Raw genomic sequence first — 25240 nt, 5'->3', positions numbered from 1 at the left:
GCGTGGATTCTTAACCACTGGACTGCCAGGGAAGTCCGCCACTGGTGTTCTTAAAATCCAGATGTCAACTAAAAATCTGTTGAAAGCATTTTAGGCTTTCTCTGTCATGCTACTCAAATTCTTCCTGTCTCCTCTCACTATCCAGTTCCAAAGACATTCCCACATTTTAGATATCTGTCAGAGCAGTAACCCGCTTCCAGATACCAGACTCTGTATTAGTCTTCAATTGTTGTGTAACAGATCACCACAAATGCAGTACCTTAAAATAACAAAAGTTTGCTGTCTCATGCTTTCCCTGGCTCAGGTGTCCAGGCAGAACTTAGCTGGGTCCTCTGTCTCTGGTCTTGCCAAGCTGAAATCAAGGTAACAGCTGGGCTGCATTTTCATAAGGAGGCTCAAGTTTGGAACAGAATCTGCTTCCAAGCTCATGAGAGTTCTTGGTAGACTCATTTCCTCGCAGCTGCATAAGGACCCCAGCTTCTTACTGGCTGTGACCTAGAGGCCTCAGGTACACATGAGTCCCCTGCCATGTGGCGGTCTCATGGGTCCTCTCCGAAATGGCAGCTTATTTCATCAAGACCAGCAGCAGAATCCTCACTCCAGTCTGCTGAGGTTATGTTACGTTATATAAGACTCGGTCATGGGAGTGACATCATATGACCTTTGCCATATTCTCTTGATCAGAGGCAAGTCACAGGTTCTGCCTCCCGCGAGGTGAGTACAGGGGTGTGACTCATTGGGAGTCACCTTAGGATGTGTACCCCAAAGATGGCACACTAGAGTGGACAATGCCCCCCAGAGATACCAAGTTATAATCCCTAGACACTGACTATTACCCTACTTGGTGAAAAAGAGGGACTTTGCAGTTGTCATGAAGATAGAGATCTTCAGATAAAGGGATTGTCTTAGATTATTTGAGTGGGTACTAAATGCAATCACATGTGTTCTTATAGGAAGGGGGCAGAAGGGGTTTGGATAGGTACACAGAGGAGAAGGCCATGTGAACATGGAGTAGAGAGAAATTTAAGATGTCGGCCTTGATTGAAGATTGAAGTGATGCAGCCACGCCAAGCAATGCTGTAGCCATAATCTCCCCCTTGAGCCTCTGTGGAGCGTACAGCCTTGCTCACTTTAACTTCTGTCTGGTAATACTGCTGTCACTCTTCTGGCCTCCGGAACTGTGATAGAATAAATTTCTGTTTCAAGCCACCCAATTTGTCAGTTTTGTTGCATCAGCCATAGGAAACGAATGCAGATGGATATTGATTGATACATCACTGTTGCTTTTTTAATGCATTTCACTGATTACTCAGTCAGATTAAGTATATTTTCATAAGATTCTTGACTGTCCAAGTGTTCTCTTCTGAGTTTTTCAATTTGTCTTTTGTCTCTTTTTTTAAAAAAGAAACAAACAAGAAAATTACTCAGTTTCTCATTGATTAGTAAAAATACTTTAGATACTCTGATTACTAATGCTATGTCAGTTATCCATGTTACTGAAGAGATATTTCTTTTCTTCCAATCTATAGCTTGTCTTTCTACCTTATATAAAGTGTCTTCTGCATTCAGAAGCTTTTTATACCTTTTTTTAAATAATTATGGAAAATTTTAAACATACCCAAAAGAAGAGAGAATAGTATAATGCATCTTCAATGTACATAATCTTCAACAATTATCAGCATTTTTTCCCAGAATTATTTATCTTTTCCTTTAGGTTGTGTGCCTTTTGTGCATTATCTAAGAAATCTTTAAATAAACACTGTGTTGCTGTTATTTGTGTAACTGAGTATTTCTGTCATGGTAAAACACTCATTCTTTTTGTGATAACACTTGTTCTTTCTAGCTTTTTCTTTCTTTTTTTTAACATCTTTATTGAAATATAATTGCTTTACAATGGTGTGTTAGTTTCTGCTTTGTAACAAAGTAAATCAGCTATACATATATCCCCATATCTCCTCTATCTTGCGTCTCCTTCCCATCCTCCCTATCCCACCCCTCTAGGTGGTCACAAAACACTGAGCTGATCTCCCTGTGATATGAAATTGCTTCCCACTAGCTATCTATTTTACATCTGGTAGTGTATATATGTCCATGCCACTCTCTCACTTCGTCCCAGCTTACCCTTCCGCATCCCCGTGTCCTCAAGTCCATTCTCTATATCTGCATCTTTATTCCTGTCCTGCTCTTAGGTTCTTCGGAAACTTTTTTTTTTTAAGATTCCATGTATGTGTGTTAGCTTACAGTATTTGTTTTTTTCTTTCTGACTTACTTCACTCTGTATGACAGACTCTAGGTCCATCCACCTCACTATAAATAATTCAATTTCGTTTCTTTTTATGGTTGAGTAGTATTCCATTGTATATATGTGCCACATCTTCTTTATCCATTCATCTCTCAATGGACACTAGGGTTGCTTCCATGTCGTGGCTATTGTAAATAGAGCTGCAATGAACATTGTGGTACATGACTCTTTTTGAATTATGGTTTTCTCAGGGTATATGCCCAGTAGTGGGATTACTGGGTCGTATGGTACTTCTATTTTTAGTTTTTTAAGGAACCTCCATACTGTTCTCCATAGTGGCCGTATCAATTTACATTCCCACCAACAGTGCAAGAGACATCCCTTTTCTCCACACCCTCTCCAGCATTTATTGTTGATAGATTTTTTGATGATGGCCATTCTGACTGGTGTGAGGTGATACCTCATTGTAGTTTTGATTTGCATTTCTCTAATGATTAGTGATGTTGAGCATCCTTTCATGTGTTTGTTGGCAATCTGTAAACCTTCTTTGAAGAAATGTCTGTTTTGGCCTTCTGCCCGTTTTTGGATTGGATTGTTTGGTTTTTTTGATATTGAGCTGTATGAGCTGCTTATAAATTTTGGAGATTAATCCTTTGTCAGCTTCTTCATTTGCAAATATTTTCTCCCAGTCTGAGGGTTGTCTTTTCGCCTTGTTTATGTTTTCCTTTGCTGTGCAAAAGCTTTAAAGTTTCATTAGGTCCCATTTGTTTATTTTTGTTTTTATTTCCATTACTCTAGGAGGTGAGTCAAAAAGGATCTTGCTGTGATGTATGTCATAGTGTTCTGCCTATGTTTTCCTCTAAGAGTTTGATAGTGTCTGGCCTTACATTTAGGTCTTTAATCCATTTTGAGTTTATTTTTGTGTATGTTGTTAGGGAGTGTTCTAATTTCATTCTTTTACATGTAGCTGTCCAGTTTTCCCAGCACCACTTATTGAAGAGGCAGTCTTTTCTCCATTGTATATTCTTGCCTCCTTAATCAAAGATGAGCTGACCATATGTGTGTGGGTTTATCTCTTGGCTTTCTGTCCTGTTCCATTGATCTATATTTCTGTTTTTGTGCCAGTACCATACTGTCTTGATTACTGTAGCTTTGTAGTATAGTCGGAAGTCTGGGAGCCTGATTCCTCCAGCTCTGTTTTTCTTTCTCAAGGTTGCTTTGGCTATTCGGGCTCTTTTGTGTTTCCATACAAATTGTGAAATTTTTGTTCTAGTTCTGTGAATAATAATGCCATTGGTAGTTTGATAGGGATTGAATTGAATCTGTAGATTGCTTTGGGTAGTATATTCATTTTCACAATGTTGATTCTTCCAGTCCAAGACCATGGTATATCTCTTCATCTGTTTGTATCATCTTTAATTTCTTTCATCAGTGTCTTATAATTTTCTGCATACAGGTCTTTTGTCTCCTTAGGTAGGTTTATTCCTAGGTATTTTATTCTTTTTGTTGCAATGGTAAATGGAAGTGTTTCCTTAACTTCTCCTTCAGATTTTTCATTAGTGTATAGGAATGCAAGAGATTTCTGTGCATTAATGTTGTATCCTACTACTTTACCAAATTCATTGATTAGCTCTAGTAGTTTTCTGGTAGCATCTTTAGGATTCTCTATGTATAGTATTATATCATCTGCAAACAGTGAAAGCTTTACTTCTTCTTTTCCGAGTTGGATTCCTTTTCTTTCGTTTTCTTCTCTGATTGCTTTGGCTAAAACTTCCAAAACTATGTTGAATAATAGTGGTGTGAGTCGACAACCTTGTTTCCTTCCTGATCTCAGAGGCAATGGTTTCAGTTTTTCACCATTGAGAGAGATGGTGACTGTGGGTTTGTCATATATGGCCTTTATTATGTTGAGGTAAGTTCCCTCTATGCCTACTTTCTGCAGTGTTTTTATCATAAATCTGTGTTGAATTTTGTCAAAAGCTTTTTCTGCATCTATTGAGATGATCATATGGTTTTTCTCCTTCAATTTGTTAATATGGTTTATCACATTGATTAATTGCATGTATTGAAGAATTCTTGCATTCATGAGGTAAACTTGACCATGGTATATGACCATTGTAATGTGCTGTTGGATTCAGTTTGCTAGTATTTTGTTGAGGATTTTTGCATCTATGTTCATCAGTGATATTGGCCTGTAGTTTTCTTTCTTTGTGACATCTTTGTCTGGTTTTGGTATCAGGGTGATGGTGGCCTCATAGAATGAGCTTTGCAGTGTTCCTCCCTCTGCTATATTTTGGAAAAGTTTCAGAAGGATTGGTGTTAGCTCTTCTCTAAATGTTTGATAGAATTTGCCTGTGAAGCCATCTGGTCCTGGGCTTTTGTTTGTTGGAAGATTTTTAATCACAGTCTGAATTTCAGTGCTTGTAATTGATCTGTTTATATTTTCTATATCTTCCTGGTTCAGTCTCAGAAGCTTGTACGTTTCTAAGAATTTGTCCATTTCTTCCAGGTTGTCCATTTTATTGGCATAGTGTTGCTTGTAGTAATTTCTCATGATCCTTTGTATTTCTGCATTGCCAGTTGTTACTTCACCTTTTTCACTTCTAATTCTATTGATTTCAGTCTTCTCCGTTTTTTCTTGATGAGTCTGGCTAAAGGTTTCTCACTTTTGTTTATCTTCTCAAAGAACCAGCTTTTAGTATTATTCATCTTTGCTATTCTTTCCTTCATTTATTTTTGATCTGATCTTTATGATTTCTTTCCTTCTGCTAACTTTGGGGTTTTTCAGTTCTTCTTTCTCTAATTGCTTTAGGTGTAAGGTTAGATTGTTAATTTGAGATGTTTCTTGTTTCTTGAGGTAGGATTGTATTGCTATAAACTTCCCTCTTAGAACTGCTTTTGCCACATCCTGTAGGTTTTGGGTCATCATGTTTTCATTGCCATTTGTTTCTAGGTATTTTTTGATTTTCTCTTTGATTTCTTCAGTGATCTCTTGGTTATTTAGTAGTATATTGTTTAGCCTCCATGTGTTTGTAATTTTACACTTTTTTCTGTTACTGATATCTAGTCTCATAGTGTTGTGGTCAGAAAAGATACTTGATAAGATTTCAATTTTGTTAAATTTACCAAGGCTTGATTTGTGAACCAAGATATGATCTATCCTTGAGAATGTTCCATGAGCACTTGAGAACAAAGTGTATTCTGTTGTTTTTGGATGGAATATCCTATAAATATCAGTTAAGTCCATCTTGTTTAGTGTATCATTTAATGCTTGTGTTTCCTTATTTATTTTCATTTTGGATGATCTGTCCATTGGTGGAAGTGGGGTGTTAAAGTCCCCTACTATGATTGTGTTACTGTTGATTTCCCCATTTATGGCTGTTAGCATTTGCCATATGTATTGAGGTACTCCTCTGTTGGGTGCATAAATATTTAAAATTATTATATCTTCTTCTTGGATTGTTCCCTTGATCATTGCGTAGTGTCCTTCTTTGTCTCTTGTATAGTCTTTATTTTAAAGACCATTTTGTCTGTTATGAGAATTGCTACTCCAGCTTTCTTCTGATTTCCATTTGCATGGAATATCTTTTTCCATCCCCTCACTTTCAGTCGTATGTGTCCCTAGGTCTGAAGTGGGTCTCTTGTTGACAGCATATATATGGGTCTTTTTTGTGTGTCCATTCAGCCAGTCTGTGTCTGTTGGTTGGAATATTTAATCCATTTACAATTAAGGTAGTTATCCATATGTATGTTCCCATTACCCTTTTCTTAATTGTTTTGGGTTTGTTTTTGTAGGTCTTTTCCTTCTCTTGTGTTTCCTACCTAGAGAAGTTCCTTTAGCATTTGTTTTAAAGCTGGTTTGGTGGTGCTGAATTCTCTTAAGTTTTGCTTGTCTGTAAAGCTTTTTTTTTTTTTTTTTTTTTTTTGTGGTATGCGGGCCTCACTGTTGTGGCCTCTCCCTTGCGGAGCACAGGCTCCGGACGCGCAGGCTCAGCGGCCATGGCTCACGGGCCCAGCCGCTCCGCGGCATGTGGGATCTTCCCAGACCGGGGCACGAACCCGTGTCCCCTGCATCGGCAGGCGGATTCTCAACCACTGCGCCACCAGGGAAGCCCGTCTGTAAAGCTTTTAATTTCTCTGTCAAATCTGAATGAGATCCTTGCTGGGTAGAGTAATGTTGCTTGCAGGTTTTCCCCTTTCATCACTTTAAATATGTCTTGCCACTCCCTTCTGGCTTGCAGAGTTTCTGCTGGAAGATCAGCTGTTAACCTTATGAGATTTCCCTTGTGTGTTATTTGTTGTTTTTCCCTTGATGCTTTTAATATTTTTTCTTTGTATTTAATTTTTGATAGTTTGATTAATATGTGTGTTGGCATGTTTCTCCTTGGATTTATCCTGTATGGGACTCTCTGCACTTCCTGGACCTGATTAACTATTTCCTTTCCCATATTAGGGAAGTTTTCAACTGTAATTTCTTCAAATATTTTCTGAGTTCCTTTCTTTTTCTCCTCTTCTTCTGGGACCCCTATAATTCGAATGTTGTTGCGTTTAATGTTGTCCCAGAGGTCTCTGAGACTGTCCTCAATTCTTTTCATTCTTTTTTCTTCATTCTGCTCTGTGGTAGTTATTTCCACTATTTTATCTTCCAGGTCATTTATCCGTTCTTCTGCCTCAGTTATTCTGCTGTTGATTCCTTCTAGAGAATTTCTAATTTAATTTATTGTGTTGTTCATCACTGTTTGTTTGCTCTTTAGTTCTTCTAGGTCCTTGTTAAATGTTTCTTGTATTTTCTTCATTCTATTTTCAAGATTTTAGATCATCTTTACTATCATTACTCTGAATTCATTTTCAGGTAGACTGCTTGTCTCCTCTTCATTTGTTTGGTCTTGTGGGGTTTTACATTGTTCCTTCATCTGTGTGTTTCTCTGTCTTCTCATTTTGCTTAACTTACTGTGTTTGGGGTCTCCTTTTTGCAGCCTGCAAGTTCGTAGGTTGTATAGGCTTCCTGGTGGAGGGGACTGTTTCGTGTGTTCTGGTGAATGAGGCTGGATCTTGTCTTTCTGGTGGGGAGGACCATGTCCGGTGTTGTGTTTTGGGGTGTCTGTGACCTTATTATGATTTTAGGCAACCTCTGTGCTAATGGGTGGGGTTGGGTTTCTGCCTTGCTCATTGTTTGGCATAGGATGTCTAGCATTGTAGCTTGCTGGTCATTGAGTGGAGCTAGGTCTTAGTGTTGAGATGGAGGTCTCTGGGAGAGCTTTTGCTGTTTGATATTATGTGGAGCCAGGAGGTCTCTGGTGGGCCAGTGTCCTGTACTCAGCTCTCCCAACTCAGAGGCACAGGACTGACACCTGGCTGAAGACCCTGTCAGCCACACAGCTCAGAGGAAAAGGGAGGAAAAAAGAAAGAAAGAAAAAAATAAAATAGTTATTAAAACAAACAATAAATATTATTAAAAATAAAATAATTTTAAAATTAATGTAAAAAAGGAAAGAAAGAAAGAAAGAAAGAAGAGAGCCACCAAACCAAAAAACAAATCCACCAATGGTAACAAGTGCTAAAACTCTACTAAAAAAAAAAGGAAAAAGGACAGACAGAACCCTAGGACAAATAGTAAAAGCAAAGCTCTACAGACAAAATCACCCAAAGAAGCATATACATACACACTCACAAAAAGAGAAATAGGTAAATAATATATATATATATTAAAAGAAAAAAAAGGAAGAGAGCAACCAAATCAGTAAGCAAATCTACCAATGATAATAAACTCTAAATACTAAACTAAGATAAACCTAAGACCAGAAACAAATTAGGTGCTGAAAGCAAACCCCAAGTCTACAGTTGCTCTCAAGGTCCACCTCCTCAATTTGGGATGATTCATAGTCTATTCAGGTATTCCGCAGATGCAGGTTACGTCAAGTTGAGTGTGGAGATTTAATCCGCTGCTCCTGAGGCTGCTGGGAGAGGTTTCCCTTTCTCTTCTTTCTTTGTGCAGCTCCCGGGGTTCAGCTTTGGATTTGGACCTGCCTCTGTGTATAGGTCACCTGAAGGCATCTATTCTTTGCTAAGACAGGACGGGGTTAAAGGAGATGCTGATTCAGGGGCTCTGGCTCACTTAGGCCGGGGGGAGGGAGGGGTACGGAATGCGGGGCGAGCCTGCGGCGGCAGAGGCCAGCATGACGTTGCACCAGCTTGAGGCGCGCCATGCATTCTCCCGGATAAGTTGTCCCTGGATCATGGGGCCCTGGCAGTGGTGGGCTGCACAGGCTCCCGGGAGGGGAGGTGTGGACAGTGACCTGTGCTCGCACACAGGCTTCTTGGTGGCGACAGCAGTGGCAGCCTTAGCGTCTCTTGCCGGTCTCTGGGATCCGTGCTGATAGCCCCGGCTCGCGCCCGTCTCTGGAGCTCATTTAAGCGACACGTTTAATCCCCCTCCTCACGCACCAGGAAACAAAGAGGGAAGAAAAGGTCTCTTGCCTCTTTGGCAGCTCCAGACTTTTTCCCCGCCTCCCTCCCAGCCAGCCGTGGCACACTAGCCCCTTCAGGCTGTGTTCACGCCGCCAACCCCAGTCCTCTCCCTGGGATCCGACCGAAGCCCGAGCCTCAGCTCCCAGCCCCGCCCGCCCCGGCGGGTGAGCAGAAGAGCCTCTCAGGCTGGTGAGTGCCGGTCGGCACCGATCCTCTGTGGAATCTCTCCGCTTTGCCCTCCGCACCCCTGTTGCTGCGCTCTCCTCCGCGGCTCTGGAGCTCCCCCCTCCGCCACCCACAGTCTCCGCCCGTGAAGGGGCTCCTAGTGTGTGGGAACCTTTCCTCCTTCACAGCTCCCTCCCGCTGGTGCAGGTCCCATCCTTGTTCTCTTGTCTCTGTTTATTCTTTTTCCTTTTTCCCTACCCAGGTACGTGGGGAATTTCTTGCCTTTTGGGAGGTCTGAGGTCTTCTGCCAGCGTTCAGTAGGTGTTCTGTAGGAGTTGTTCCACATGTAGATGCATTTCTGATGTATTTGTGGGGAGGAAGGTGATCTCTCCGTCTTACTCCTCCGCCATCTTGAAGGTCTCTCTCTAGCTTTTACTTTTTTATAAATGTTACTTTTTGTGTAGCAATTTCTAATATGTATAAAGCATTATTGATTGCACGCATGTTAACCTGTACCCTCTTCCTGAACAACATGTACTTTTCTTATTCAGCTCAAGTTATTAATTCAGATCTTGGGAACTTGCCAGTTGTCCCAACAACATCCTGTGTGTCACCATAGAACTTATGTAAAATCCCATGTGTATTTATAAGAAGGCTGATCAATCATTCAGGAAAGGTCAATGTATAAGCCTGTGTCAGCTGTGCTGGCAATTGTGTTTTTACAAAGTAATTCCTCTCCATCTTTTTCCCTTATTTCTAGTGTGCCTCCTGGGATTGAAGGCATGAAAGAGCAAGACCTATGCAACAAGATAATGGCTAAAATATTAGAAAATTATAATACCCTGTTTGAAGTGGAGTATGTAGAAAATGATAACCAGAGGTGTGAAAACCTAGCGAGGCTTATCATAGTAAAAGTAAGTAACTTTGGTGTTTAATTTTCAGTATTGTTGTATTTTTTATGGAATATATTTTATTTAATCATTCTGTTATAAAAATTCCTTATGGATATACCTTCAGATTATTATTCCTACGATGAATTCTTTTTACGAAATCTGTTCTTTGTATCAAGCGTTTGTTAAACTGATATATATTCTTCTAAGATTGGAGAATAATTGTGGTTTGATGTTTCCTTACTGCTATGACATCATCTCAAAAGCACTTACATGAGCCCAGAGGCATGGTCAGTTGGGTACACCACCTCTTAATGGAAGCCTGGTGTTAATAGCAGGGATATGTGCTTAGGTCTGTGTCCAGAAGTGTTAGCTTACCAAGTAGACTGTAGATTCCTGAAGACAGTATTACTGTGTCTTTTTGTCTCTCTTGTTCCTGGCACACTTCCAAGTTCAACTTGAGACTGTAAGTCCCATATATGCGGTCCTTGGTAACTGTCACCAGTAAGGGAGACTAGTTTTAAAACCTATAAAGGAATCTTGACAATACTATCTAAATCTTTTTATCATTGGCTGATATTTTATAACATATCTTTTACACATTAGGTTAATGCATGTAGTTCTCTAAAGATTTACAGCTGAGAGTCAGAAGATAAACATCCAAACCAAGTCCTTCAGGTAGGGACTAGAGGGAAGGCATCTTATTTCTTTCTCATTCATATTGAGGTAAATCTTGATGGAACTGATATGGGAGGTTCCCTCAGGAGGTTTCCTGAGACTTTTCACATTTACAGACCACACTATACTCTTGTTGATTCATATGGCACTTGGTTTGGGCACTGAAGGGCTATTTTCATTTCTTCTTCCAGTTGAGGCATGACTTTGAAGAAGAAATGAAAGGTAAGCCGTATCGTGTAGCACCCAACCAAAACAGCAAAAGAAGACCAAAATGAGGTTTTCTTAACTAGGGCTCATGTGTAAATACAACAGACTCCCTATAGGGGATAGTGTACGTATGAGAGAAATGCATTTGACAAGAATCTTGCCAACCTGATAAAGAGAACTTTAAACTGAAATCTGAGGAAAAAGAAGAACAATGCTCAGATAAAATGAGCTACTTTGGAGAATATCAAGTGTAGCATAAAGTGGAGGTAATGTGGTAGCTGAGAAAATATCAGTGATTCACAAGAGAATACTAAAAAAATAACTTGTATCAGGTTTTCTATGAAAAATTTAAATAATTTTCTAAATAGAAAAAAATCTACTGTAAATATGTTTATCTGACTCCTGTAGTGCTTTGCAAAGGGTCTCTTTTTAAAATATTAAAAAGTGACTGACTTTGTTTCAGCTATATCACAGATAAACACTTTTTAACACATATACCTTTTAACTAGGGCTGATAAGATAATATGGTAAACCCTAAAATAGAATGAAAATAGATAAATATGATTCCCTAAGCAAGACAAACTTGCTGAGATACAAATAATCACTAGAATACACCAACAGGAGCTTACATTTTGTACAAATAAAATAACACCTGTTGAGATCTTTGGAAGAGTGCCCCACATGGAAATCCTTGAGCTACTAGGTTTAAGCATGAGAGTACAAGATACATAAACTGAAAACACTGAGGGAGTCAAATACAGATATCTTAGGTGGATGAGTATGACTGCTACTCTCCTAATGCAAGTTTCAGATCTGGCCTAGAGGCACATAAATGTCATCATTGGGAACTCCATGTCTATACTCTGAAGCGTCATTCTTTAAAGCAGAATATTTAATGCGTTTTTTTTGGTTTTTTTGTTTTTTTTTTTTACTGATCTTGCTGATAGTCTTACCTCTGAGATGGTAAATAATGCAACAAGGAAGCATGGTTTTCTGGACCTAATTATAACCAATAAGGATGGAATGGAAGTTATGGAAATTAGTTTGATGGGATGTACCAGGGCCATTTTAAGGTCTGTAACAGTAAAGAATGTGCTAGCCATGGTTAGATATGTAAACCTAGACATTGTTTAGAAAGCAGATTTTTCTAAAATTCCTAAGATTTTAGAAACATTAGAGATAAGCCAAAAGGAAGCTGGAGTGAAAAGGGATAGGGAGGTTCACACTGATATCAATAACATACTGAAAAATAGGAAGAATGGAAGAGCAGCTAAGAAAAACAAGGTATCATTCTCTTGAGCTCAGCTTTTAGAAGGATGTATACAAAAAGAGTAAAGAGGCACAGAACAAGTGATAAATACACTACAGTGACAGAGACTCGAAATATCTGAGCTGAGAAGAAGCTGAGGCTCATGAAACATACTGAGACAGAGAAGAGGGCTTTTAAAGGGAAAAAGTACTAAACCTATCCAGTGACATACCTCTGTGTGCCCTAGTGGAGGAGCCAAAGTGTTGGATGACATTCTCATGATACCCTTGTGGGCTAAATGAAAATTGGGGACCCAGACAAATACAGATTTGGTTACATATGGACCAGGATGAAGAACTTTGACCAGAGTGTTAGAATATAGATTGCTGTTCAGTTCAGGGGAGGTGTCTACATTTGTCTGTGACATTCTCAGTATTTTAATCATTGGCTTAAACGAGCACATACTTAGCACTTTTGTGAGTGAGATAAAGCTGGAAGAATAGGTCAGATAGTGGATGGCTGGATATGTAGACCAACAAAATCGTGTGTGTGTGTGTGTATAGCCCTTTCCCTATTCTTTCTTGCTGTTAAAAAAAAAAAAAAAACCCCAAACCCAGTTTTATTTGGGTCTGCAGCCATGTGCTTAGGCCAGACGGACCCCAACAGATGGATAAGTCATAAATGGTCTATAATACTATCCTCTTTAGTCAGTGATTGACTTAAAGGTCGGCTGTGATACAGTTCGGGCCAAGGAGATGTAAGGGAAAGTGTGCTGGCGGCAGAGGGTCTGGCAAATATTTTCATTCCTGATTACCAAAAAGAGAATGATTTAAGAGATCAGAGCTGTGGTTGCCTCTGGGTGGAGTTGGGGGTGGCAGCAGTGGTGATTACTGACAAAGGAAGTTCCCCAGGGAGCCCTCTGGGGTGATGAAAATGTTCTCAGTAGGGGAGTGGGTTATATGGGTGTATGCATTTGTTGAAACTCTTTCAACTGTACTCCTAAAATGTATGCATTTTACTCTATGTAAATTATTATTTAAATTTTAATAAAAAAGCAAGAGAGTAGGCATCTGGGTCAACATGCCCCTGCTCCCATCCTGCTTTCAGATGTTCTCATGTGAAAGCAGAATGCGGGGCACTGCCACCATCACCTTTTGCCCTTGATGAATGCACCGCTGACACACTGAGATTGGCAGCTAAAGGAGGAAAAAGACTCAGTTCCTCATCATTGCTCATCTGCTGAGCCAACCCTCAGCACACATACCTCTGGACTTTTAGTTATGAGAGGGAAATAAATGTCATCATAGGATAAACTACTTTTAGTGCAGTAGTCTGTCTCTTGCAACAAAAGCATCACGTCTGATGGAATCAGTATAATTGGAAAGTCCGCTACTTAGGTTCATGGCCAAGAGGAGACCAAAATTAATTAATAATAGTTCAATTAAAATATGCATGGATTTTAGTTAACTTCTAACACAGTATGAAATGTCAGTGTGATGAGATTGCCAAAAACAACAACAAAATAAAACAAAAAACTGCAGATTGATTCACTGAGTATACTGAGTAATATTTAGAATAAAGAATGTGTGTCTCCCTGCACTTGGTGTAGATCAGGCAGCATCTGTAGCATTAGATCTGATTCTGAGTACTGTGTTCACACTCTCCTGATAATCACCACTGGTCGTCACTTCTTCTCACTAAATATGTATCTGCCTGGGTGACTGTCTTTTACTTCAGTTCCCATACTGCTGATGACTTCTAAGTCATAACTCCTAACCTCAACCTATTGGAAGAGCAATAGAGCCATATTTCTCACTACCCGTGAGAAACCATATGGTGCCTGAAATTGCTCATGCCCACAACATCATCACCAAAACTTTGTCTATGTTCTACCCTCTCCAACCTTAGTTTGCCGGCCACAGTCTGCCAAGCTGGAAGCCTTAGTTTGCCCTTAACTCCTCCTCCTCTACCATTCCCACTGGGACTCACATTCTGCCTTAGACATCACTCTTAAAAAGTGTGTCTGGTGTCCACCCCACCCCCCAATGCTTTAGATTAGGCCCTTATTACAGCCACACAATTTCAAACTGTTCTCCCACCTCTAGACTCACCCTCTCTCCATCTCCTTTCTACCAGTGATAGAATGATGTTCCCCCAAAACAAACCTGATCATAGCATAGTATTGACTTAAGTAAGCAAACTGTTTGCTGTTATTGTTTTGCTCTCCCCCACTTTTGCTGACAATATACAATCAAAACTTATTCACTTGGAATTTAGGCCCTTTATCCTCTGTCCACAAGCCAAACTTTCCCCATGAAATGCTTGAATGAATTTTGAATTGTTCTTATCTTCTTCCTATTTCTCTGGCCTCTCTTCCATCTCCTTTGAGATCTCTTCCTTCTGAGTCAGAATTAAACAATATTTCCTAGGTTCATTCTTAGGCCTTCAGTCTAGAGCTCTCCCTGGCAAACCCTGCGTCTATATCTAACTACCGAATGCTCACCTGTACCTGCGTGTCCTGTGGATTGTCTCATCATCTTTCCTTGCCCTTGAAGATCTGAATGTTCTGTTTGAATTCCAGGGCATAATGTATGACCCGTCCATCCACACAATCACCCCAGGTTGATATCCATCAGTCACTAAAACCTGTTCATTCTGCTGCTTAAGTATCTCATAAAGGTCTCCCACCCTCACTGGTGCTTCCTCATAGCCTCTCATCCAGGCAGGAGAATTCTACACCTGGCCCATTATCACATGCACCTGGTGATCCAGACTGAGTCAGAAAACTCAAGGCAGGCCTCCAAAACCTGTATTTTAAAAGGCTTCCTTGGAGATTGGTTCAAGATGGCAGAGTAGAAGGACGTGCTCTCAATCCCTCTTTCGAAAACACCAGAATCACAGCTAACTGCTGAACAATCATTGACAGGAAGACACTGAAACTCACCAGAAAAGCCACCCCACATGCAAAGACAAAGGAGAAGCCACAATGAGATGGTAGGAGGGGAGCTATCACAATAACATCAAATCCCATAATCACTAGGTGGGTGACTAACAAACTGGAGAACACTTATACCACTGAAATCCACCCACTGGAGTGAAGATTCTGAGCCACACGTCAGGCTCCCCAACCTGGGGGTCTGACAACGGGTGGAGGAATTCCTAGGGAATCAGACTTTGAAGGATAGTGGGAATTGATTGCAGGACTTCGGCAGGACTGGGGGAAACAGAGACTCCACTCTTGGAGGGCACACACAAAGTAGTTTGCGCATGGGGACCCATGGGAAGGAGCAGTGACCCCACAGGAGACTGAACCAGACCTACCTACTAGTGTTGAAGGGTCTCCTGCAGAAGCAGGGTGCAGCTCTGGCTCACCAAGGGACAAGGACACTGGCAGCAGAAGTTCTGGGATGTACTACTTGGTGTGAGCCCTCCCAGAGTCCGCCATTAGTCCCACCAAAGAGCCTGGGTAGGCTCCAGTGTTGGTTTGCCTCAAGCCAAACAACCAACAGGGTGGGAACCCAGCCCCACCCATCAGCAGACAAGCGGATTAAAGTTTTACTGAGCTATGCCCACCAGAGCAACAGCCAGGTCTACCCACCACCATTCCCTCCCATCAAGAAACTTGCACAAGCCTCTTAGATAGCCTCATCCACCAGAGAGCAGACAGCAGAAGCAAGAAGAACTACAATCCTGCAGCCTGTGAAGCAAAAACCACATTCACAGTAAAATAGACAAGATGAAAAGGCAGAGGGCCATGTACCAGATGAAGAAACAAGATAAAACCCTAGAAAAACAACTTAATGAAGTGGAGATAGGCAACCTTCCATAAAAAGAATTGAGAATAATGATAGTGAAGATGATCCAGGACCTTGGAAAAAGAATGGAGGCAAAGATTGAGAAGATGCAAGGAATGTTTAACAAAGACCTAGAAGAATTAAAGAACAAACAAACAGATGAACAAGACAGTAACTGAAATGAAAACTACACTAGAAGGAATCAATAGCAGAATAACTGAGGCAGAAAAACGGATAAGTGACTTGGAAGACAGAATGGTGGATTTCACTGCTGTGGAACAGAATAAAGAAAAAAGAATGAAAACAAATGAAGACAGCTTAAGAGACCTCTGGGACAACATTAAACATACCAACATTCGTATTATAGGGGTCCCAGAAGGAGAAGAGAGAGAGAAAGGACCTGAGAAAATATTTGAAGAGATTATAGTAAAAAACTTCCCTAACATGGGAAAGGAAATAGCCACCCAAGTCCAGGAAGCACAGAGAATCCCATACAGGATAAACCCAAGGAGAAACATGCCAAGACACATAGTAATCAAATTGGCAAATATTAAAGACAAAGAAAAATTATTGAAAGCAGCAAGGGAAAAATGACAAATGACATACAAGGGAACTCCCATAAGGGAACTCCCATAAGGTTAACACCTGATTTCTCAGCAGAAACTCTACAAGCCAGAAGGGAGTGGCACTTAAAGTGATGAAAGTGAAGAACCTACAGCCAAGATTACTCTACCCAGCAAGGATCTCATTCAGATTCGATGGAGAAATCAAAGATTTACAGACAAGCGAAAGCTAAGAGAATTCAACACCACCAAACCAGCTCTACAACAAATGCTACAGGAACTTTTCTACGTGGGAAACACAAGAGAAGAAAAGGACCTACAAAATTTATAAGCAGCTCATGCAGCTCAATAACAAAAAAACAAACAACACAATCCAAAAATGGGCAGAAGAACTAAATAGACATTTCTCCAAAGAAGATACACAGATTGTTAAGAAACACATGAAAGAATGCTCAACATCATTAATCATTACAGAGATGCAAATCAAAACTACAATGAGATATCATCTCACACCAGTCAGATTGGCCATCATCAAAAAATATAGAAACAATAAATGCTGGAGAGGGTGTGGAGAAAAGGGAACCCTCTTGCACTGCTGGTGGGAATGTAAATTGATACGGCCACTATGGAGAACAGTATGGAGGTTCCTTAAAAAACTATAAATAGAACTACCATACGACCCAGCAATCCCACTACTGGGCATATACCCTGAACAAACCATAATTCAAAAAGAGTCATGTACCAAAATGTTCATTGCAGCTCTATTTACGATAGCCAGGACATGGAAGCAACCTAAGTGTCCATCAACAGATGAATGGATAAAGAAGATGTAGCACATAGATACAATGGAATATTACTCAGCCATAAAAAGAAATGAAACTGAGTTATTTGTAGACCTGGAGTCTGTCATACAGAGTGAAGTAAGTCAGAAGGAGAAAAACAAATACCGTATGCTAACACACATATATGGACTCTAAGGAAAAAAAATGTCATGAAGAGATTAGTGGTAGGACGGGAATAAAACACAGTCTTACTAGAGCATGGACTTGAGGATATGGGGAGGGGGAAGGGTAAGCTGTGACGAAGTGAGAGAGTGGCAGGGACATATATACACTACCAAATGTAAATTAGATAGCTAGTGGGAAGCTGCCCCATAGCACAGGGAGATCAGCTCGGTGCTTTGTGAACACCTAGAGGGGTGGGATAGGGAGGGTGGGAGAGAGGGTGACTCGAGGGAAGAGATATGGGAACATATGTATATGTATAACTGATTCACTTTGTTGTAAAGGAAAAACTAACACACTATTGTAAAACAGTTATACTCCAATAAAGATGTTTAAAAAAAAAAAAAGCAGACCCAAAACAATTAAGAAAATGGTCATAGGAACATACATATCGATAATTACCTTAAAAGTGAATGGATTAAATACTCCAACCAAAAGACACAGGCTTGCTGAATGGATACAAAAACAAGACCCATATATATGCTGTCTACAAGAGACCCACTTCAGACCTAGGGACACAGAGACTGAAATTGAGGGGATGGAAAAAGATATTCCATGCAAATGGAAATCAGAAGAAAGCTGGAGTAGCAATACTCATATCAGATAAAATAGACTTTAAAATAAAGAATGTTACAAGAGACAAGGAAGGACACTACATAATGTTCAAGGGATCAGTCCACAAAGAAGATACAACAATTATAAATATATATACACCCAACATAGGAGCACCTCAATATATAAGGCAAATGCTAACAGCTATAAAAGAGGAAATCAACAGTAACACAATAATAGTGGGGGACTTTAACACCTCGCTTACACCAATGGACAGATCATGCAAACAGAAAATTAATAAGGAAACACAAGCTTTAAATGATACACTAAACAAGATGGACTTAATTGATATTTATAAGACATTCCATCCCCAAACAGCAGATTACACTTTGTTCTCAAGTGCGCACGGAACATTCTCCAGGATAGATCACATCTTGGGTCACAAATCAAGCCTCAGTAAATTTAAGAAAATTGAAATCATATCAAGCATCTTTTCTGACCACAATGCTATGAGATTAGAAATGAATTACAGGGAAAAAAAGTAAAAAACACAAACACATGGAGGCTAAACAATACGTTACTAAATAACCAAGAGATCACTGAAGAAATCAAAGAGGAAATCAAAAAATACCTAGAGACAAATGACAATGAAAACATGAAAATCCAAAACCTACGGGATGCAACAAAAGCAGTTCTAAGAGGGAAGTTTATAGCTATACAAGCCTACCTCAAGAAACAAGAAAAATCTCAAATTAACAATCTAACCTTACACCTAAAGGAACTAGAGAAAGAAGAACAAACAAAACCCAAAGTTAGCAGAAAGAAAGAAACCATAATGATCAGAGCAGAAGTAAATGAAACAGACACAAAGAAAACAATTGCAAAGATCAATAAAATGAAAAGCTGGTTCTTTGAGAAGATAAACAAAATTGATAAACCATTAGCCAGACTAATCAAGAAGAGGGAGAGGACTCAAATCAATAAAAGTAGAAATGAAAAAGGAGAAGTTACAACAGACACTGCAGAAATACAAAGCTTCCTAAGAGACTACTACAAACAACTCTATGCCAATAAAATGGACAACCTGGAAGAAATGGACAAATTCTTAGAAAGGTATAATCTTCCAAGACTGAACCAGGAAGAAACAGAAAATATGAACAGACCAGTCACAAGTAATGAAATTGAAACTGTGATTAAAAATCTTCCAACAGGGCTTCCCTAGTGGCGCAGTGGTTGAGAGTCCGCCTGTGGATGTAGGGGACACGGGTTCGTGCCCTGGTCCAGGAAGATCCCACATGCCATGGAGCGGCTAGGCCTGTGAGCCAGGGCCACTGAGCCTGCGCGTCCGGAGCCTGTGCTTCACAACGGGAGAGGCCACAACAGTGAGAGGCATACTGCAAAAAAAAAAAAAAAAAAAGAAATCTTCCAACAAACAAAAGTCCAGGACCCGATGGCTTCACAGGTGAACTCTATCAAACATTTAGAGAAGAGCTAATTCCCATCCTTCTCAAACTCTTCCAAAAAATTGCAGAGGAAGGAACACTCCCAAACTCATTCTATGAGGCTACTATCACCTTGATAGCAATACCAGACAAAGATACTACAAAAAAAAGAAAATTACAGACCAGTATCACTGATGAATATAGATGCAAAACTCCTCAACAAAATACTAGCAAAGAGAATCCAACAGCACATTATAAGGATCATACATTGTAATCAAGTGGGATTTATCCCAGAGATGCAAGGATTCTTCAATATATACAAATCAGTCAATGTGTGATACACCATATTAACAAATTGAGGAATAAAAACCATATGATCATCTCAGTAGATGCAGAAAAAGCTTTTGACAAAATTCAACACCAATTTAAGATAAAAACTCGCCAGAAAGTGGGCATAAAGGGAACCTACTTCAACATGATAAAGGCCATATACGACAAATCCACAGCAAACATCATTCTAAATGGTGAGTAACTGAAAGCATTTCCCCTAAGATCAGGAACAAGACAAGGATGTCCACTCTCACCACTATTATTCAACATTGTTTTGGAAGTCCTAGCCATGGCAGTCAGAGAAGAAAAAGAAATAAAAGGAATACAATTGGAAAAGAAGAAGTAAAACTGTCACTGTTTGCAGATGATATGATACTGTACATAGAGAATCCTAAAGATGCCACCAGAAAACTACTAGAGCTAATCAATGAATTTGGTAATGTTGCAGGATACAAAATTAATGCACAGAAATCTCTTGCATTACTATACACTAATGATGAAAAATCTGAAAGAGAAATTAAGGAAACTCTTCCATTTACCATTGCAACAAAAAGAATAAAGTACCTAGGAATAAACCTACCTAGGGAGACAATAGACCTGTAGGCAGAAAACTATAAGACACTAATGAAAGAAATTAAAGATGATACCAACAGATGGAGAGATATACCATGTTCTTGGATTGGAAGCATCAGTATTGTGAAAATGACTATACTACCCAAAGCACTCTACAGATTCAATTCAATCCCTATCAAATTACCAATGGCATTTTTTTAAAGAGGTAGAACAAAATGTCTTAAAATTTGTATGGAGACACAAAAGACCCCGAATAGCCAAAGCAGTCTTGAGGGAAAAAATGGAGCTGGAGGAATCAGACTCCGTGACTTCAGACTATACTACAAAGCTACAGTAATCAAGACAATATGTTCCTGGCACAAAAATAGAAATATAGATCAATGGAACAGGATAGAAAGCCGAGATAAACCCATGCACCTATGGTCAACTAATCTATGACAAAGGAGGCAAGGATATACAATGAAGAAAAGACAGTCTCTTCAATAAGTGGTGCTGGGAAAACTGGACAGCTACATGGAAAAGAGTGAAAGTAGAACACTCCCTAACACTATACACAAAAATAAACTCAAAATGGATTAAAGACCTAAATGTAAGAGCAGACACTGTAAAACTCTTAGAGGAAAACATAGGAAGAACACTATTTGACATAAATCACAGCAAGATCTTTTTTGACCCACCTCCTAGAGTAATGGAAATAAAAACAAAAATAAACAAATGGGACCTAATGAAACTTAAAGCTTTTGCACAGCAAAGGAAACTATAAACAAGACGAAAGACCACCCCCAGAATGGTAGAAAATATTTGCAAACGAATCAATGGACAAAGGATTAATTGCCAGAATATATATAAGCAGCTCATGCAGCTCAATATTAAAAAACAAACTAATCCAAAAATGGGTAGAAGACCTAAATAGACATTTCTCCAAAGAAGACATACAGATGGCCAAGAGGCACATGAAAAGCTGCTCAACATCACTAATTATTAGAGAAATGCAAATCAAAACTACAATCAGGTGTCACCTCACACTGGTTAGAATGGGCATCTTCAGAAAATTTCCAAACAACAAATGCTGGAGAGGGTGTGGAGAAAGGGGAACCCTCTTGCACTGTTGGTGGGAATGTAAATTGATACAGCCATTATGGGGAACAGTATGGAGATTACTTAAAAAACTACAAATAGAACTACCATACGACCCAGCAATCCCACTACTGGGCAGATACCCAGAGAAAACCATCATTCAAAAAGAGTCATGCACCCCAGTGTTCATTGCAGCAGTATTTTCGATAGCCAGGTCATGGAAGAAACCTAAGTGCCCATCAACAGACGAATGGATAAAGAAGATGTGGTACATATATACAATGGAATATTACTCAGCCCTATAAAGGAGTGAAATTGGGCCATTTGTAGAGACGTGGATGGATCTAGAGACTGTCATACAGAGTGAAGTAAGACAGAAAGAGAAAAACAAATATTGTATATTAACGCATGTACATGGAATCTAGAAAATGGTACAGATGAACCAGTTTACCGAGCAGAAATTGAGACACAGAAGTAGAGAAAAAATGAATGGACACCAATGGGGAAAAGCAGCAGAGGGTAGGGGTGGGGGTGGGATGAATTGGGCGATTGGGATTGCCATGGTTACACTGATGTGTATAAAATGGATGACTAATAAGAAAAACAAACGTTTGATAGTGGAATGGACTTGGAATCTTTGATCACCTAAGGCGGTTCCTTGAACTTTGTAGGTGCCTAAAACAATATTCAGTAATTCTTTGCCAATTGTTGATCTTAGTGAACTAAATAAGGCTTTTGTCTTAGCTTTCCTAAAAAGTTATAACACAGAGGAAAGTGCATAAATCATAAGTTTAACTATAAACTTATGACTTATGTGAGTTATGTGAACTCCCGCTAGTACAAGCACTTCTCAGATCAAGAAACAGAACTTTCCCAGTACCTCAGAAGCCTTCCTCATACCATTTCCTGGTCATGGCCCTTCCTTTCTGCCCCCAAAGTTACCATTATCTTTGCCATAAATTTGTTTTGCCCAGTTTTGAATTTTTAAAAAAGAAACCATACAATGTATATCATTTTATGTCTGCTTTGTTTTGCTGAATATTGCTCATGAGTTTTATTTCTGTTGTTGTTTGTAGCAATGCTCACTTATTTTTATTGTTTTCTGTATTTTATTATATAAATGCAAAATATATTCTAATGATGAAAAAAAAATTTTTTTAATAAGATGCTTCCTTGGTAATTTCAAATAATCAGCCAAATTTGGGAATTGATTGAGCCTCGGGAGACTACTACAGTAGCCATTTTACTGGTTTCCCTGACTCGACTCTGGCCCTTGACACCATCTTGCATCTTCTACTGCCTAAGTCACTTCCTGTCATGCAAATATGAACGTACTACTTCCCATATCAAAATTCTTCAGTGGATCCTCTTCATCTATCATTATATCTCAATCTTGGCATGTCAAACAAGGCTTTCCATGATTTGAACTCACCCTACCTATTCACACTGCTTTCCCACCACTCCCGCCCATACATTTGGTGTTCTAGCAGTCATTGATAGAAACCTATCACAGTATGGTTTCTATCCATTGAAATTGTAGAAACCATGTCATTTCAGGCCTCGTGCTTGTCAAGCTGGTGAACATATTGCCTGACACTGAAAATTCCTTGATTAATGACTGGACTCATTATATTACTGAAAATATGTCAATGATCATAATTTCTACATAGTATAAAAGTAATAACAGTGAATGTCTTCAAATTAATTGAATGGAACTTGTAAACATGACAATTCACTGAATACCTCATGACTTCCATATCTAAGACAAGGTATCAGATACTTCTAAAGTGTTTAGCTGTTCTGGAAAGAGCACTGATATTAGGGTAAGAAGGCTTGTGTCTGTATCTTGGCTACTCAACAGTGTGATTGGGTAATTTATAATATCTCTTTTCCTCTTTCCTGCTGTATAAAATGGTGAAAGCCCTATAGATTTGTTGTGGGATTTGAACCATTAATACTTGTGGAAGTATTTTCAAAGCCAGTTAAGTAGTATAGAAATGTAAAGTATTGCAACTTTTTTGGGGGTGGGGTGGGGTGATAATATAGGGTGAAGAGTAACCGATGAAGCCTTTGGCTTACTTTTGAAACCATCTGGTCAGAGATATTTTAGTAAATATATTAATAAGCTTAGAGCGCAGAGTTAAGAATTCTAGTTCTAGAAGCAGATTGGCTTAGAGCTTACAATTTGTGTGACTCTGGGCAAATTATTCAATCTCTCCTTCAACCTTGACTTCCTCATATGTAAAATAAGAAAAGTATCTGTAACTAATTTGGTTGTTTGCTACGATTAAATGAGATAATGATGGCCAGTTTTCAATAAATTTTAGCTTTTAAATAAAGAAATTTTTAGGGTCACATCACCTTTATGATATCATAACCTTATTTCCCTTTACCTTAAAGGGTATCAGGCTTGATAACAGAAGGAAAACAGTCAAAAGCAGAAAAATAAAGTTGCCAATCAGATGTGTTACTCATGATGGAACGCCTGCTACTTCTAGACATTTTTTACTATTCGGTATTCTAGTTTTCTCAGTATAGTTAAATTAAGCATCTTTTTATCTTTGGGAAGCAAGAATCTGATTGCATCCTTAATGGACAGAAGAGTGTAATTTTAGTATTTAATGTATCTCTCCAGATCTGCTTTTTAAAAATGAATTAATTCATAAACCATAAAACTCTTTGAAGTGGAAGTTTTATGGATGAATGGGGTATTAGGTGGCTCTGTTGAAAAATGACTGGGATTTCAGCAAGTTGGTGGGGAGAGGAAGGGACGTGTGGGAACAGAAACCCTCCTATAGGTAGAAAGGATGTTTTAGGACATGGAGGGTTCCTGTAGTGGTGACTGACCATTTCTGGCTGGACCATAGGAAGTAGCAGGAGAAAGCTAGATACTAGAGTTAAGTTAGGATGGAGTTTAACTAAGTTAGCTAAAACTTATAGGAATGGGAAAATGATGAAAGCTTTTAAGAACAGGATGGATTTGATGTAAACTAGACTTTAGATTTTTACTTCATCGCTTTGGCACGAGCAGGAAGTTGATGTGACTCGGGAAGAAGCATATTTGTAGCAAGCTGTCAGTCTCTTTCTGCTCAGCTGACTCTGCTCAGGGCTGCAAAACGGATCGTGGCTTCTGTAACACACTCATCGGCCTCCCTTCCAGACAGGCTTCCTCTGCCAGGAGGTCACAGCAAAGCTAAGGACAAAGCTGCACCTGCATGCTTCCTCCCGCAGCTCCGTTTCCTTGCCGTTCTCTGCGCGTGAACCTCGGGCCCTGCAAGGTTTTTCCAGATTTTGCAGTGGTTTGGCCGTGTCTACCACATCTAGCAACTTCAGTCATAGGAATTTTGGATAGACCTCTCAGGACTGTGGCGTCTGGGGAAACCTGTAGTCCGCTGGAGGTCTGAGAATGTGTACGTCGGCTCTTGGGCTTTTGGTCCACGTTTTGTTGAATTTGACAAGTAGTATGCACAGTTGGTTGTCTACAGTTATGGCCATTTCTGACTCAAGGTGAAGCTTTCTTTTTTCTCTTTCATTATTTTTTTTGTAGGGTTCAAAGAAGAGCATAAGTAGAAGTGCCTTTATTTTGTCAAACTGGAAGGTCAAAGCTACATTTCTGAATAAATGGGTTAAGAGAATCACATCTTTCCAGTAGGCATCTAATAGTCATAGTTTAGTTTCTCCAGCTTCAGAATAATTTTAGAGTTCCTCTCATAAGATGGTTTAAGTCCAAACTTGAGTGAAGCTTTTCCCTTATCTGCACTCAAGAATTAACTTAATCACCTAAATACTTACATACACAAAGTTTGGTGGCAAAAATAGGGTTGAAATAATGGACCGTGAAATCTAAGCTGCTTTCATTAAATAATCATCAGGTGCCTACCACGTGCAAAGCATTGTTCTAGGAACACGGACTACATCGGTGAGTGATAGACAAAAGTCTCTGCCCTTTTGAAGCTTATACTCTAATGAGGATACAGTAAAGAACAGGCAATAAACAAAGGATTAA

General features: G+C 39.4%; 1 protein-coding gene across 9 annotated transcripts in view; it reads left to right on the top strand.

The window, feature by feature from the left end:
• Positions 1 to 25240, top strand: part of FAM13A (family with sequence similarity 13 member A) — a 358502-nt gene that overhangs the window by 128496 nt on the left and 204766 nt on the right. For 8 of the 9 annotated variants that reach the window (XM_067035492.1, XM_067035488.1, XM_067035487.1 and 5 more), the window contains exon 5: positions 9636 to 9789. The exons of the other annotated variant lie outside the window; for it this stretch is intronic. In XM_067035492.1, the coding sequence (XP_066891593.1) occupies positions 9636 to 9789 (154 nt within the window). The remainder of the gene's footprint in view (positions 1 to 9635; positions 9790 to 25240) is intronic. 9 annotated transcript variants of the gene reach the window in all.

Source organism: Kogia breviceps, chromosome 6 (genome assembly GCF_026419965.1).
Source record: "Kogia breviceps isolate mKogBre1 chromosome 6, mKogBre1 haplotype 1, whole genome shotgun sequence".
In the NCBI taxonomy this organism is placed as follows: domain Eukaryota; kingdom Metazoa; phylum Chordata; class Mammalia; order Artiodactyla; family Physeteridae; genus Kogia; species Kogia breviceps.
The sequence above is the reverse complement of the archived record's forward strand: the minus strand, read 5'-3'. Positions and strand labels throughout refer to the sequence as shown.